Source organism: Sinocyclocheilus rhinocerous, unplaced genomic scaffold (assembly GCF_001515625.1).
Source record: "Sinocyclocheilus rhinocerous isolate Xijiao unplaced genomic scaffold, SAMN03320098_v1.1 scaffold2423, whole genome shotgun sequence".
Lineage (NCBI taxonomy): Eukaryota > Metazoa > Chordata > Actinopteri > Cypriniformes > Cyprinidae > Sinocyclocheilus > Sinocyclocheilus rhinocerous.
In genome coordinates, this window is record NW_015634501.1 from 141,518 (window position 1) to 159,271 (window position 17,754).

Consider the following 17,754-nt stretch of genomic DNA (forward strand, 5'->3'; position numbering starts at 1 on the left):
CGATGTCATGTGCTGTTAGCGCTTATTTATTTGTATTTAGAACCGCTAACTTGAAGAATAACCCGCGGCAGCAGTGTAAAAGTAGCACGGAGTCAGACGCACCTCTCCCGCATTGACATCCATCCGCACAACGCTTATGATCGTGGGCGCGATTTGGAATCACAAACTTGGCTGCATTTGAGTCTTCAAGGCATTTCGAGGACACAACATCGTCAAGTAAATTTAACCAATGTTACAGTATCCACTAGGGATGCTCCGATCGATCGGCTGGAGATCGGTATCGACCGATAATCATATTTTATGACTCGATCGGTACTCACCAACTTGGCCGATCTCAGGAACCGATCGCAATTTGATGACGTCAACGCGTGACGATGTACATGATGCGTGGGGACATAAATTATTTGGCGCCGCAGTCATGTCATCACCGGTGTGGAAATGTTATGACGTTTTGAGAAACAGTGAAAAATTTGCTGTTTGTCGTGTATGTTTTGCATGATGATATGATGAATGGATGGTTCATTTTTAACAGCAGATTCAGTGACGTTAGAGCTGATCTGTGCCTTGCTGCACGCGTCTGCGGCGCGTTACGGCTCCATGGCCACCGGAGCTGATCGCGGCCGCTGTAGTCAGTGCTTGTTTATCAGCCAGCCGCGACATGTTTCTGAAGCGGCTCTCCGTGCTGCTTGGTTAAAAATAGTCTTTTGTGAGGTGTCACAGCGTGGAGGACGGAACAAAAAGAGGTTTCCCCAGTAACAGCTGTACACAAAGCAGCGCTGAGCTCACAAACGCTGCTTTATCAGGCATATGACGTTCAAGATGAAATGAAAATGACATCAAATTTTCTAAAGATAGTCTTCCTTCAGAAATACAGTGTTCTAAAAACGCCCGCACCTCCTTTTGATTTTTAAACGTGCAGTATGTGCTCATGTTTATTCAACCAAGCCTTTTGGAAAATCCGTCAGTTTTGATATTGTGGTGAGCGCCACAAATAAATAAATGTATGGAAAACGCATCCCACAGCACAACCACCTGAGCCCAACTTCAGTCTACTTATCACCTTAACTTTAACTGCGTTTGTAGCCGGTGCCATAGCCAGTTTACATCACGAAGTTAGCTATCAGTCTCCTTGCTTACGTTGAGCATAACAGCTTATTTCTGGTTCAAACACTTATGGCTTAATTAAACCAATATTTCCACTTGTCATTGCAATTGTATATATTTATTTATTTTTTAAAAAATATAATACTTTGTTTAGTGATTTATGTGTCTGTACTTTTTTAACATCTCCAGCACATTTTAACAATACCGTGATAATACTGATAACGGTGATAATTTTTGTCACTATAATCGTGATAAGAAATTTTCATACCGTTACATCCCTAACTCATACTCTCTTTTATGAGATGAAGGGGGAAAAAAATAAAATCGGCCAAACATATCAGCCAAAAAAAATCGGCATTAAATATTGGCCACCCACTGCCCTGGTTTCTAAATATCGGCATCCGCATCGGCCAGAGAAAAACCCATATCGGTCGACCTCTATTGCTGACACTTAAATTGTTTTGCCACTTTTCGCACTTGTTATTAGGGGTGTGCGATATTGACAAAAAATATCTTGAGATTTTCTTGGATTTTATCGATAACGATAATTAGACAATATTTTGCTGAGTGTGTTATTGTGCTGGTATCTTAAGGACTACCGTGGACAGCTGACTCCTAAAATGGCATTTAGATGTATTTGCACACTGTTTAATGCAGGACATGAATGCATTTAACCTGCAATTACAAATGCATAAACAATGTTTTGATATATTAAACAAAACGTTGAATACTGATATTTGAAATTATTTAAATAATGAAAGATACTTTGAATGTGAAATTAAAACAGCCAGTAGGTGGCAGCTAGTCACTTTTAATAAGTGAGTCATTGCGATTGAAACAAATCATTTAAACGGTTGATTAATTCAGGAACGAAACACCGTCATGTTGCTCAGAGACGCAAAAAAAATTATTTTTGTTGTCGAAATAGAGCAAAAACAGGCAATATGGTGTCTATAATGCAAGTCTCTTAATTAACTTCTTGTTTTTTGAACTGTTGTAAAAAATCAATATTACATTTGTAATCATTGGGAGAAATTGCATGTGTGCGATATTGATTAACTATATGATATGATCTAGGGCTGTGCAATTAATCGCATGCGATTGTCATGCGCATCGTCAGTAAAGCCGGTCCCGTGATTAGTAGTAAATCTCCATCACCTGCTTTCAGATTGAGCGGCATTCGCTACACAGAGCTGTAGTTCACTGACAATTAGGCAATATCGCGTTCATAATCGCAGATGAATTGCATTCGGTTATGAACGCGATATCGCCTAGCTTGTCGGTGAACTACGGCTCTGTGTAGTGAATGCCGCTCAATCAAAGCAGGTGATGGAGATTTACTACCAATCACGGAACCGGCTTTACTGACGAGATGCGCATGACATTCGCATGCGATTAATTGCACAATCCTAATATGATATAAATATATACATTTTCTGTCCCCATATCCCCATATATTTTGTGATCATTCTAAATGTATTTTAATTGAATCATGCAGTGACAGACTAGACTTCACGTCTAGTCTTCACGGAATGTGTGCGTGCCATAGACTGTATAGGTGCGTGCACTCTGTAGTAGGGATGTGCGCGACGACTAATTTGACTGTAGTTTAAACGGAAGTTTTGTATCCGACTAGTCTAAAAGTAAGAAAACCCCAAAAGATGGTAAGAAAAAAAAACTTTGTGCGAGTATATAATAGCCTACATTTGAAATACTTAATCTATGAATCACACTGTCAAATCCCTCAATGAATTCCGCTAAAAATAGGTCACAATTATGCCGTACGCTTGCCTCGCATTATCATCATTTAATTTTAGGCGGTCGTTAAAAAGGGAAAAAAAAGCACACACTCAACGTCAGCCAATGCTTATTTATTAAAATCAGCTGGGGAAATGCAGAACAATGGAAAATCAATCAATAGCCTGACAGAATTCTTCATCTTCATATAACGTTAGCCAATATTTTAAAACACAAGTCAAAAACAATAGGAAATTTTATCAAGTAATAGCATTATAACGGCTTTTAAAAACATACTTCATGTAGGCTATATCATCTAAAAACAAAACTAACAAAAAGAAAGACAGGACCTGAGGCGATTAACAATTCCTGCACTTGAAAAAACGCGCTCTGCAGGAACCGAAGTCGCAGGCGAAATAACGAAATAAAGAGATAACGAAAAGCAAGCCGATAGTTTCAGAAAGCGCCTGGACATCCTGCACCACCACCGAAGTGGGTCTTCGTTAGAGGAATAGACAGCGCGGACAGGTGTGCGAGGTCTGAGGTAAAATTGAAGTTTACGCGCAGATACACTTTTAAAAATGTATTTTTCAAATGTTTTATTTTAACTTATTTCAAATGTTTTAAATGTAACAATGGTAATTTGATGGTAACATAAAATGATGGTAATTTGAATGATAATTGTCATGTAATCAACTATTGTTTTCAGTGTCGACTAGTAGGAGCTGTACCGTTTAGTCGACTAGACCCGCACATCCCTACTCTGTAGGGGTGTTTTGAATGGTTTTTGCAAAATACTCGACAATGTCAAATTGCACATCGTTAAAACAACAATTACGATATTATCGCAGACGATATATATCGCACACCCCTACTTGTTGTTAATGTATTTTGAATGCAAAAGGCACTTAAAAAAAAAATTTAAAAGTTGATTTGTTATGCATGTTTATTAAAAACAAGTTTTGTAATAATTGTTCCGGACCTTTGACATTAATGAAAATTCAGATTTGGACCTTTGAATGTAGACTTTAAGAACCCTGGCTTAGTTTATTTTAGGAAATTCAGGCCAGGTTCTCTTGTGTAAGAGGAGTTCATTTGAACAGGGTTTGTGCTTGCATATTTTTTTCAGAGAACCAGAATACTATGACTATGGACATGGAGAGACACAGGAGGGCTATGAAAACTACGGTAAGTTTAGTTTTCTGGTCATTTAGTCCCCAAACCTTCATCTGTTGCTGATGGTTTCAAACATTTATTATAGTTACTTCAAGGGTGTGGACTGTTACAATAGATAACACTGGTGTTGCTGAACAGAACAATTCCTGTTTTTCAAGATGGTTATGGAAGTATTAATACCTACGAGTGCTGACCAATGTTATATTTATATATTTGGAAATAAAGCCTGTCACACAGGCTGTGTCTGAAATCGCATACCGTCTAGTAGGTATTTGCTTTGAGACTTTGTTACTGTTGAAGTTCATTCTATTTAGTATGAATATGACTTTTTGAATACTATGAATTTGGACATACTACACTTGTCAGGTACTCTGGCCTACTGTATATTATGGAAGTAGCCATATCTGGATGCAGCACATAGTTTGATCCATAGCATAGATGTTCACAGTTTACTTTATACTTATTTTATTACAAGTGCCCTACCAGCAATGTTTTGACTTATTTTTAAACAATTCTTGTAAATTTGCGTTTATAACCATTCTAATACAGATTTGGTGGGGCTTAGTGAAGATAATTTATTTACCTTATAGTTTTTGGTGAGCTATAGTTTGCTTGCTGTTGTTTTACCTACTCGCACTGTGTTTGATCCCGCAGCTCAAGATGACTGGAACGGGACACAGCGCCCTGCTGGCGGTGGAAAAGCTCCCACTCAGAGACCGACTAAGCCTGGGTTAAGGGAACACCCATATGGACGATACTAAGTCTGATTAGTGGAACGTCACCCAACGTGTCGCCATGACAACTGTCTCCCATGGCAGCTCACGCTTTAAGCTACCCGACAAAAGTAATTGTCCGTTTGTTTTTTTTTGGTTTTGTGTTTTTTACTCCGGACTTTTTTAAAGAAACTCTACAGAACGGCATTTGAATGCCTCAAGAATCAACATAACCTTTAGAAGGATTAAAGTTTAAACATGGCTGTTTTTTTGTTTTTGTTTGTTTGATTTATTTTAGTTTTTGCCTATCTCTTCCTCTGCTCATACCTACCCTTGCTTTTTTGCATTTGTCCATGGTAAACGTTTGTTCCAATGATTGGAAAAAGTATTTAGCTGAAAGGTAAAGCCTAACAACTGTACAGCCACTTTTTATGTGTCTCAGGACACCACTTTAATTTGTGTTACCTTAAAAACTCTGCTGAGGTGCAGTTGCAGATTCCCATGTAGGCTACATTTCAAAATTCTGTTTAATACTAGCATATCAAAAAGACCCTAAACGTAATGTATGTTTTGTAATAAGGAGTATAAATTACTGAAATGCAAAATGTCTTTAATGGTATGCCAACAGCCATTGATTATTCCTCATTTGATTTAAATAGTCTTAAAAGCTGTAAATGTAAATTTAGGCCTCAATATTTTTCCTTGTATCTTTAGAGTTTTGAAATATAGCCCAATTAGACGCTGTTGAGATGGAATGTCCTCAAATCCTTAATTTGTTAAAATAAGATGTTACTTTTCAAAACTGTTCTGTAGAATAACCCATGTTTGGCTACTTATGTTTAAAGGGAAAAAAATATATATCATCAAACAAGTCAGATTATCATGGATGACACCATGCTATATAAACTGCATGCACAAACTGCTTAAAAAGGATTTGGACAACAATCTCCACAAGGGTCATCTCTTTCTTATGTAAAGGGATACTGCAGCTAAAACCGACTCTATTGTACATAATTTAAAAAAGGAAAGAAAAAAAAAACAACCCACATCCAAACTGTACTTTACTGCCATTTAGTATTTGTATCCTCTCCATAAAATGCAGAATGACTTGTGTAAGCTTGCCTAAATAGGTAACTAAATCTGTCCAAAACATGTTTTGCAGCAGATGTCAATAAAGCCTAGATTGTTTTTTATGAAACTTTAACCTGGTTTATTTTTCTTTGTCTTCATAAAATCTGAAATGGCCTTTTAAATAACTCATAACCTTCGGTTCCAACCTTTCTTCCTCTTCAAAAACAGATTTTAAATTTAAAACAATGCATGTAGTCTGAAGACGTAAACTACACTAAAGGAGTCTGTTTAAAGTGTTTGATTTGACAATTAAAAGCACACCTTTAATGTTTCTCTCTCTTTTTATACTTAAAAAGGACCCTAGAGGTAAGACCTGTGCTCTTTAAAATAACCTGGATAGCTTCCTAATGTCTATAGAGAGAACTAAAGCATTCGATGCTTGGGTATGTATTAAACTTTTCTTGAATGACATTTTATTTTTGGTCTCACTCGGAATGGGAAATGTATTACAGCCTGAAATAATTTGAATTTAAAAGTTAAGTTATGCAGGGGCCATATTTGTCAAGACTGATGCAAAGACAAGTTGGCTGCTTTTAGTAAAGAGGACAGGAGAGGACTGTTAAACTTTAAGTGCAGCATTGTAAAGGTAACCCTAACCCTAAATTTGTACGTGAGTAGTGTTACATTTATATACTTAAAACTGTTTGGTAACAGCGTGCAATGATTTAAAAGATTCAATCGTTTAAAAACATAAAAGTAAAGTGGAAAAATATATATACATCTATACAAACACGCAGTAATAGATTTTGCTTATAATAATATTTCTGTACTAACATTTCAGAGCAGAATTATAATGCAACTCATGCTAAAAGTGCTCAGTGTCAAATCTTGATCCATCTATGTTTGTAATGCTGCTCCTGTTTTTTTTTTTCTTTTGCGATTTAATTGTTTAACGTATTGAAAAACTCAAATGTCCTACCTGAAAAAGTTACCTGGAAAAGCTTGAGTTGCATGACTCAAACTTGGCAGATTGCATGAGCTTCCTCAATACAAAATAGTTTATCATAGCAATGTTTGATTGTTCGCTCATAGCATTCTCTCTTCCCTAGGTTGTGATGCCTAGCAATTCCTGGAAATGGAACATTTAATCGAATGTCAGACCTCTCCTCAGGTCAGTTATCTTTTCCACTGAAACTGAAAACATGCATCAATGCTCGTCCATTAAGAGTTTTGTTACTTTTGTTTGTTCTCTGTAGTTTTAGTCCATCTTAATTCTGATGAGTCAAAGCTTTCCAAATCTGCATGTTCTGCAAGAAGCGCTAAATGGCACAAAGTTGCACTGCCCTAATGGGCTTGCTTCCGGTTTCCACTATATAATCAGCTCTGTAATTACTGGTAGCTCCAGTGGCTTAATGTGATGAATGGACTCATCATGGAAGATGATTTAGATGCCTTGGAGTTGTGTGTGTGCTCCTCCCTCTTGCTTGCTTTGCTGATCGACTTGTAATTCTCCTACAGGAAAAGACAAGCGTTTGTTCGCAGCGTAAGAGCAATCTTACCTTTGAACACCAGCTGCCTTTAAGGAACCATGGACAGTCTGACTGAACAGCTTCTGAACAGTTTGGAATGGCAGAAATCGATAGTCCTGTCGGCTAACGTTTGATCCAGCAACCTCTTAATGGGTTAAAGTGGAAAAGTCTTGAGCTCTTGATGCTTGTTTATGTTGGCTCTCCAGTCATAATGCAAGGTCATTTTCTCTGTACTGAAAGTTTCTCTTTACTGTTCACCTCATCAAATGCTTTCTAAGCACAGTTTACTTGAAATGTTCATCTTTAAATTGACTACTACTGCTCATGTTGGCCAAAAAATCATTTTAACAAGCTCAAAAAAATTCTGTCGGGGCTCTCCAGACGTCTACCTCAGACAATACTCCAGTGCTTTATTCTGCAAGACAAGCATGTCTTCCCCGGTTCCTCGCTCGGAGGAACGTACATGCTAATTTGGAGCTGTCTGGCCCCTATCTCTTAGCACAGACTTTGTCCGTTAATTGCCATGGTAATTTTCATCGTGCTCTTGAGTAGATCTGTTTGAATGGGTTTATGCTGGCGGAGCTCTCTTGCAGTTTGTATGAATCACAAATGAATCTTGCGTCTGATGAACCAAGCACAAAAAGCTCAGGGATTTGCAGTGTAGCGTAACGGTTGATCTAAATCATACTAACGTTTTTTTACCTTCTGGATAAAGGTCTTATTTGCCCTAATTGAGAGCTTTCCATAAATTCTGCTTTGCTCATCCCCCCCCCCCACCACCCCGGGGTTCGATCCCGTCATTCTGACCAATTACCGCCGCTGACAGTGTGTCCGTCCCCCCGCAGAGCCGCCACTGGTTGCCTACTGGCTAACAGGACTAATGCCTTATTGCATTAGAGACAAATCAGTCCTCTGCACAGATTTTAATAAGCATTAGCCACTGCTCAAGTGCCATTGAACAATTGGAAATGGGTGCACGTGGGTAGGAGGTTGACCGGTTTGTATGCAGGCTTCACTGTAATGAGAAATCGCAAAAGCAGATAATGGAAATATTTAATTCATTTCCCAGACAGATGCTTAGGGGGTAAAGAAAACTACTCTCAAGGAGGAAATGTTCAAACCCACTGCAAGCACTTAATGGGTCTTTGTTTACACGGTCATATCTGTTTGCGTCGGGCATGCGTGGCCTACTGCTGCTGGGGAAATGCCTCTGGGGTAATGTGCAAGGCATGTGTGGCGGTCTGAAACTGGGGGATTGTGGCTTGGCAGCTCTTTCCTCTTAACACACATCGTGCATGCTGAAAACAGGAAGCATGGCTTTGCGAATGCAAATGAAATGCAAAACGCTTGCTTACTCTACTGACTGTCTGTCTTCCTGCATGGCTATTTTGCTAGTTTCACACCTAACCAGTACACTCCAGGGAGTCAGGGTTTTGAGTGCACGGGGAGGAGTTGTGACGGTTTCTGGCTCGTGTCCTGGAGAACCGTGGCCGCTGGCCACCTCCTTTAGTGTGAAATGCTGGTAATAACTAAGCCTCCTAAAGGTCTCTCTGAATGTGCTGTGATGAAAATGAATTTAATCTGGCTCGAGTAATCCGTAGCCCTCCAGGACTAAAAGTTGGACACCTCCACCTTGGCTGTCGCTGAAGTAACATTCCATTGCATGTTTTCCAACATCCACACAAGCCGACGCACCTAACACAATGTCGGGAAACCATGGGAATTGCTTGGGATTAGTGATGAAATACAAGTGCCAGGAGTTTGAATACTTTTGTTTTCCTAAGGAGATTGATGAGCCTGCATTTACAGTGCCTTTGGGGTCAGAGAAACCGTTTGGTGACTTAAGGGAGCGGACAGAATTTTTCAGTCATTCTAACTTGTTTGGTAGTTGGTGCATCCAAGAGCACTCGCACACAGTCTGCATATTATGTTTGACTACAATGAGAATACTTAACTTCACAGATGTTTTTACCTGTTTTGTAATGTCAAAAATAAAAAGAAACAAGAAGTGAATTCAAGAAGTGGCTCCTATGTGTCTCTTTCAAAGCTTGTCTTCATGTCTCTTGATAGCTTGTTCTCCTCAGGGTTTCAGAATGGACTACAATAGACTCAAATACAACAATGGTTTACAGTAAAATAAATCCGTATAAAATATATAGTGCAATAACTTGAATGCTATAGAAAGAAGCAATGCACTCAATCAGCTACTGTCTTTATCAAATGCTACTGTAATTTGACTTCATTTTCATTTTAGGTGTCTGGCTCCCTTGTCTTCATTTTTTTGTTTTTAGCTATGAGATCTTTGTGCTATAAAGCAAAGGTCTTCGTCCCTGTTTTTGGAGAACCACTGGCCTGCAGAGTTTAGCTTCAACCCTATTCAAACACACCCGAACCAGCAAATCAAGGCCTTCAGGATCACTTGAGAATCATAGGTAAGTCTGTTGAAGCAGGTTGCAAATAGACTTTGCAGGATGGTTGGGCTGTATCCAGCCCAATACTAATATAGTCCCTCGATTGAAAACGAGCGAGTTGGGCAGTTGAACTTTCTGGTAATACAATAAGAGTTCATGGGTGGTCTCTATTGGCCAGCCATTGAGTGTACGTCGATTGTGCACTTGTAAATGAGGTGCATTATGGGATTGAATGAGTAAGCTCGATAATGTCCACAATGGTTTTGGACATCACTATATAAATGGATGTCCCCTTAAAGGTGGGGTAAGCAATTTCTGGTAGCCAATGTTGACATTTGAAATCACCAAAAACAAACATGCCCCTACCCCAAAAGGATCTCGCCCCTATTTTGATTGTTCTGCCCCACACATGCGTACGAAACCCAGGCAACGATTAGTTCTGTGAAACAAAACAAACCAATGTTACAAAAGAGTAATTTGTTCAGACTCAGCTGCAGCTTTAACGGCATTAAAGGGAAGGAAAAGTGAAGCTAGGTCAGACTTAATAGTAGAATTATTAGTAACACTCGATCGAGTTAATAAAATGGGCAATATAGTGGGATTTCTTTGAGTGCCAGCTCACATAGGTGTTCAGGGAAATGAAGAGGCAGATGAAATGGCAAGAAAGGCTGTAAATAGAAGTGAAGTAGAGTTGGATGTTATGTACGGAAGAGTTGAGTGTAAACGTATTATCCAAGAAGGAACAATAAAATTGTGGCAAAAAGAATGGAATGAAGGATATAAAGGCAGATATTACTATTCTGTTCAGCCAATAATAGGGCATTCTATGATTAGAAGGTTAGAAAGAAAATATAGTGTCGTTTTAACTAGATTAAGGTTGGGCCACTGTGCGTTGAACTTTGGGTTAGCAAGGATTGGAAAACATCCAGATGGCAGATGTAGATGTGGACAAGAAGAAACTGTGAGCCATGTGATAATGGAGTGTGCCATTCATCATGCAGCAAGACGTCACATGTTTTCAAAGTTATTTAAATGTGGAGTCAATGAAGTGGAGAAACAAATGTTTCTTTAAAGTCTATCCTTAGCTCAAGGATTATGAGTCGACCAAAGTCGTTATCAATTTTTTTTGCACATTACTGGACTTTACACAAGGATTTAAATGTTAAGCGGAGTATCCAGATGACCTGAGGAGGGCAGTAATACGCCGGTGATGCGTCTAGCCTGCCGCAAATTCTATAAGAAGAAGAAGAAGATACCAATGTTACACCATGTCTACACCGGACGCGAGTGGCGCGTCGCGACAAAATACTATAGAACTCATTATAATCAGTGATGCTGTCTACACCATAGATATATATTCATATCTATGGTCTACACTGGATGCGGCGTGGCACGACACGACAGATCCCCGACAGAAAACTGCTGCTGCATTCTATTTATGACGACACAAATTTCAAATGATTTTCAACGGTCGCTTTGTCGCGTCCAGTGTACTAGACAGACTTTAGCTGTTGCGGCGCAGACACGGTGTTACTCACCTATCGAGAAGAAACAAAGCAACCTCGGCGTCCGATCGCAGTGCTGGAAAGCTGATCCGATATTTACATGGGTCCTACTTCTTGCATTATTGCCTTAAGGTTTCATTTGTTCCGCAGACATTTTCCTCTTTAGTTTTTTTTTATTTCATCTCTATCTTTCTGTCGCTCGGCTCGGCTAATGTCCGTCCTGTGCACTGAACGTTCTCTCCTCCACATCATGAGTAGACACGCCCCTTACTGCTGATTGGCTACAAGTTTGTTTTGCTACTTGGCCTGAATCAGTTTTCTAAAGCGTTTTTGAAAAATCGCTTACCCCACCTTTAACTAGCTCACTATAAAAGGTTATTGCAGTGATGAGGAGCAGGGTTGAAGACTTCTGATTAAAAAGAACCATTATGGTTAAGCTCTATGAATAACATCTGTTGCATGCCGATTACCACAGAAAATCATGCTGGCTCATACCTCAGATTGTAAAATCAGCAGAAATGTGTTTGCAGTGGATGTCTGTGAGGCAGCTGTTGTATGGATTCCCCGTAGACTTCCATTGTAAGTGCAAGCAACATTCAGACAGTCTGTGTAATAACTACTTGTCCTGCTGGTTGCTGTGCTGAGCATGTTTTGAAACCAGTAAGGATGAATAAGATGTGCATCATGCGGCCCTCATGAATAATTGAAGACTCCCATTTAGTCTTGAATACTTTTAATGCACAACGAGGATGTGCTTTCACGAGCCGGGCACTTAGAAAACTATGTTTAGATAAAACCTTGATGTAAGCAGGGTCTGTTGAGCAATTGTGGTGTTTTTAATGGAATGTGTGTTTAATGCGAGTGCGCTCAGGTATCTGGTGCAACAGATGAGAATCAATGAGACATGCAGGGCACTACACAGCTTGAAGGGAAGTGGGAGCCGGTCTGCCCTTTGGCTGTGCTCAACAAGCATTAAGTTCAAGAGGAAGTATCATGTCTTAAGGTGTCTTCACACAGCCAAGTTAAGGCTGCTCTGTGCCTGCTCAGTATAAAGATGCAATGCTGCATAAAATCCCGGCTAAATTATGCCTGCTTTAACCCACCTCAGCCCTTGGTATCAAAGTATACAACTGTAATTTCTCATGTAAATGCATTCATGCCACCTCCGAGCTGTTTTAAACAGTCTGTGTAAAGCTACCAAAATGCCACTTCAGAAACCCTTCTGTGCCACATTTGCAGTGTAAATTTGGCATTATTGGTGATAAACTCTTGGTGTTGCAGAAGAACCTTTGCATCAAGTCTTCATGTATTTATAGATGAGTAATTGCTTCCATCCTTGTGTTTTCAGAGCATAGTTTGGCAAAGCTAAATGACTAAAAATGAAACTGTTCTCATTTTGACCTACAACCCACGCTGATAGTACAAATCCGCCCGCTCTCATCCTTCCTCTTCACTGGTCTGCTGCCAGTATGTTCGCTCTGAGTGAGACTGAAATGGCAGCAAAGCCTCAGGAGCGTTTTCATGTGGAAAGTAGTTGCAGTTGATGCAGTTTATGTTTTTTATCATTAGTGTTTCCAAGCAAATCCGCCTCCTCAAGCTAACCCCGGAATCACCTTTTAAAGATCGTTTCTTGTTGGGAATGTAGTTTAAAGTTTAAACCCAACGGTCTGTCACAGGTCACCGCTGCGGACTACGCTGACATGTCCGCCTATGCTGCTTCTCTTCTTTCCTGTTCACATGGAAACCCTGGGCCTCATTAGCTCATGCACTTGACTCCAGACCCCTGTCTGTGCTTCCACGGGAGCGAATCCCTCGGAAGCAATTTAGGGCTCGATATAAATCAATTTTTATGTTAAATAGTTGCCTTGGAAGGAGGTGTGGGGTGGGGAAGTGTGCGCTTTACCGAGCCGTAGGCTTCCCACACATCCCTTGTGCTTTAGTCACAACGCTGACCACCGCTGACTGTCTCTGCCTTCCTCTCTCTCGCTCTCTACAGGTCTTAGTAATTCACCTCGCTTGCTCATACTCTCCTGCCAACCTGCAGTTTTCTTCCTCTCTCTGGTCTCATGTTTGACCCTCTGCAGTTGTTGTGCCTTGCCTTTGGCTCAGCTCTAATTTTAGTAGGATCGAAGAAAGTCTAGCAGGGGAAGGGCGAGGGGTCTTTCTACGAGACTCAGACTTCCAACCTAATTACCCATCCTGTTACCTCAGTATCAGACTCCCTGCAGCAAACCCAGCCAGCGGATGCAGCGGTGACTCAGTCACCTCTCCATAGATCAGAGCTTTTCACTGAGAATAAGGGTCGGATTCCAGTGCAATTGCCATTTTGGTATTGGAGTGTCAATTGAAAACGTAATTCGGGTAAATTGGAGGTATGTTGGATATTTTATTGCATACCCATCAAAAATTTAAAAGGAGACTAAAAGAAAGTGAATAGATGTATTTTAGATGCATTCAAGAGAACAGCGATCTATATGCATAATTGGCGTCACAATGACAGAAATTTGTAGTGACTGAAAAAGTGAAAATACATTCCAATAAGAGCTGCCAATTTGAGGCGACGTGCAATATTGACTGTGCTTGATGCTGCAAAGTTACATACCTGTAACAGTATAGAATGACGCCAGCAAAACCAAGGTCATGGGTTCTATTCAAATAATATACGTATAGCTTGAATGTAGTGTAAATTTCTTTGGATAAAATCATCTGCCAAATGCAAAAATGTTACATTAGATTTGAATAGCTGATTAATCAAACAATGGTCAATATATCAGTCAGTCACTAAACCTTACACCACATTATACTCAATTTGTCATCAGGGAGACTATTGGCCTAGCAATTTAAGCCTTATTTTCCCTTTTGCCTAAGAAGTACCAGGATACTGCAGTAAGCTTTTGAATACAGAATTTATCATTCCCGTTAATCTAGATGAGCAGCACTAGTGGTTAAACGGTTTATGTCTGGGGGCTTTGAGTTCAAAACTGATAAGAGAGCTGCTAATTTGAGTAATTTGCATTTATACAGTTGGTAGCTGCAACTTTATTTCATTTTAGTCTGGAATCATCCACAGTGTGCTTTTTAATGGTGCTTTCTAAGACAAGCATTACTATTGCTCATACTTTGAGCTTGGGGTTTGAACCAATGAGTATTGCAATGAAGTATTAAACGTTGGTTCGTAACTATTAGACTTGGCGATGAGAGGTGTATGTTCCTAATGGCATTTGAAAAGTACCCGGATGACTTACTACTTCTAGCGATTCTGAAGTATGCATCTGATGGACACTTTACAGTACACTATGCCATGAGGTAGGTAACATTACAAAGCCAGCATGCCAGATGTAGTACATTCATAACGCTGCTGTACTTAGACAGCATGCAATTTTGGATGCACCTAAGGACACAAATTGATAAGTGAAGTCCGACAAGTAGAGCATAGTGCTAGAAATGCTAAAGTCTTGGGTTCGATATACAGGGAATAAATAAAATGCTAAAAAATGTATGCCTTGAATGCAGTGTACATCACTTTGGATAAAAGCATCTGCCAAATACGTGATGTAAAAAAAGTGAATCTGTTCATTTACATGAATCATCTGAATGAACTGATTCACTAGATTGAATATGGCTTTTCAACGCTTCATATAAGAGAGTGTAAGAATGGACCACTGAGGTAAGTGCATTAGATTATCCATTAGATGCTCAAAACATTATTAGCATCAGCTTTTGGTTGTGCTACACGGCTTAATAAAGTAGTACTGAAAATGCTAGACTATTATGAAAATAGCTGAACTACTGTAACACTACTGAAAAATGTAGTTAAGTACTTTGTTAGTAACGACTTATTTTTGAGTGAACTCTTCCTTTGAAGCAAGCATGAAAATTGAAAGCCTTTAGTTTAATTGCATATGCTTTGCCTTTCACAATGAGAACTTGTATATGGATACTGTAATACTTCAATACTTTGGACACGGCTAATGTGTTGTTTCACCTTAATTTAAACGAATACATTCCCCTGGAAGACTGAGCATGGAAACAGTGCCCTGCTTTCACATGAATTGGCTGCGGTGACCCTTTTAATCAATATTTGGAGCGTGCTAAAACACCTCAAAGCGTCGTCCTCCTCCACCGCCAAGGCCAGCGAGAAAGAGGTTTGAAGAATGTACTCTTGGAAATATTCCTACTTTAGGTAATAGAATGTGTCGACTGTTGCTGCCTGGCTTTCTCCCACCCTCTCGAGCTGTCAAACCGAATTGAGTCACATCTGCTCTCTTCATTCCTTTGAAGACGAAGAGATGAGTTTGGCAAATCAACCAGCTGCCTTTAGGGAAAGCCAGCACCTGTCACGAGGGATGTCATTAGCCACCGACTAGACAATCCTGTCTGCATCTCAGCCTCCATCCGTAACGTCCCTCACCGCGGATACCTGACCCATCATTCTCAGCGTCCCGCTCTCGGTTTTAAGCTCTTTTGCTGGCTCTGCTGTCTCTATCTGTTTTGTCTCCATTTAGCCCTCTCTATCTCTCTTTGTGCAGTGCTCTGTCTGACAGGCTGCCTATTTCTGAGTCACAGCATGGCCAGGCTCACGCTCCTGTGGGACCGCTCATTTTATTGATCTCTCTCAAGTCTTTTCTGTCCTCGTTAGTGAGAGAGAGCCAGTCGGGGGCTCGATGCTGTAGTACCGCAGGCTTCTCTTTTGCTGGTTGAGAATCCAGTCCAAGTCGTGATTGATGATCTCAGTGCTTCTGCCGGCGTTCAATGGGTTGGTATCCCTGCCCAAGGGTTTCATTCAAGATTCTGGTGCGGGGACGTTGTAGAATTAAAACCGTTTTGCTGTTTCTCTTGTTTGCGTAGCAGTCGGTTTGTCAGATAAAGTGGGCTATTGTGGAAGATAAAGCTCCTTTGATGATAAAAGGGCTGCCGGGCTTGTGAGCAGAAGGCCAGGCTTTTGCCTCTGTAGGGACTCTGCCACACGTTCCACGGGTCATGTGTCTGAAACGGGCTTGACCGGAGGGAGGACCGGCACGATTGTGCAGTGACCTGAATGAAGGGTGCGATTCAAAAGGGGAAGAGCATCACTAGTTTGCGAAGAGCTGGACTTTGAATTCTCTCTTATTCCCCGTCTGAATAAAAGAATTAGAAGGATGAAACTCACATAGAAGTGTCATACTACACTCCAGAATGTAAAAAAACCCCTGCATATACCAAATTAAGCCTTTTTTGCATTAACATTATTTTCATGACAGTATAAAAATATAATTAATATTATTTAATATTCAAAGAGTTTATTTGCAAAACAGGTAACTCCATTGTTTTAAATGTTCAACAATCATGTTTTTATTGTGTTAGTTAGCTGTATGTTTTTATTTTTATTTTGTTATCAAAATAACCCAACTGCAGTTTGATTGAGATTAATTGGAATGCACAATGAAAAAAAAACATGATTTTGGAAAATTGTTAAAAATTGAGTTATCTGTTTTGCAAATGAACTCTTCATTCACTTGTTAAATATTAATTACTATTAGTCACTTATCAATTAAATTACACTTTTCTATTGAAATGACATTGTTCATGACAATAAATAAAATGTTAATATTCAATATTCAATTACTATTAACTGTAGCACTTTCCATTAAAATTACACTATTTTCATGACAATATATTAAATAATCATTTATAAGTTAATATTCATTTATTCACATGTTTATTAATGTTATTCACTTTTCTGTTAGATTACATAAATTAGCATTCTTCACTCTTCAAAAAGTTGTCTATGCTGGTATGCAATATTTCACTAAATTTCATGCAAATGATAGTATTTTTTTATGAGAAAGAAACTGAATGGTTAACCATTGTGACAGAATCACCGAGTCAGTGAATGGAACTGGATCAGTCTGATTCATGAATGAATCATTCAGACTGGTTTTATGAACCGAATCATTCCAATTCACTGAAATAGCAGTACTTATCCCATGAACTAAACAAGACCTAGGATGAATGTCAATACTTTCAGTGAATAATTAATTTAAAACTAGCTTCAGAAGATTTTGAATAGCACACAAGTTGATACTTTTATGGTGCTTTTGTATCCATTTTTATTTGATTACTTTTGGGTGCACTAACCCTTAACTGTCCTTTTAACAGTATTTATTTATTTATTTTACTCAAAATATGATTTCTTTTGTTTTTGGGGTTTCAATATAGCCAGGATATTTCTTTGACAGTGTTTATGAGTTTCACTCATGTATACTTGACTCATCGCTATCCTTTCACTCTTTTCTGATGCCTCTTTGCTCTTTTTGTCCCCTACTTTCCCTGTCCTCCATAAATAGTGCAGCAGCATGCTGTCGTGCTATGTCTTCCAGCGTCGCTGTCTGTGTGGGCCTCAGGCTGAGTCTGTTCTGTGGCCCATAGTGGCATTAACACTCCCGCTGAGCTGAACACACACTCTGCACCAGCACTAGCACAGCTGGCACTTTACACTCAAACTCCTGACAAGACCAACCATGGAAAA

The 17,754-nt window shown here is 39.5% G+C and overlaps 1 protein-coding gene and 1 long non-coding RNA gene across 3 annotated transcripts in view; both read left to right on the plus strand.

The window, feature by feature from the left end:
* The window catches only part of LOC107745714 (KH domain-containing, RNA-binding, signal transduction-associated protein 1-like), a 13,392-nt gene extending 7,464 nt beyond the window's left edge, over positions 1–5,928 (plus strand). Inside the window, exons 8-9 of one of the 2 annotated variants that reach the window (XM_016559657.1) lie at positions 3,971–4,027; positions 4,667–5,928. In XM_016559657.1, coding sequence (XP_016415143.1) covers positions 3,971–4,027; positions 4,667–4,778 — 169 coding nt within the window. In that variant the 3' untranslated portion in view covers positions 4,779–5,928. Of the gene's footprint in view, positions 1–3,970; positions 4,030–4,666 lie in introns of both variants that reach the window. The other variant, XM_016559658.1, reaches the window with a different exon arrangement.
* Positions 5,929–6,905: 977 nt separating this feature from the next.
* Positions 6,906–8,635, plus strand: LOC107745715 (uncharacterized). Its single transcript, XR_001640625.1, has 2 exons — positions 6,906–6,972; positions 7,320–8,635. It is a non-coding gene; the product is annotated as an uncharacterized LOC107745715 (long non-coding RNA).
* Positions 8,636–17,754: the final 9,119 nt, after the last annotated feature.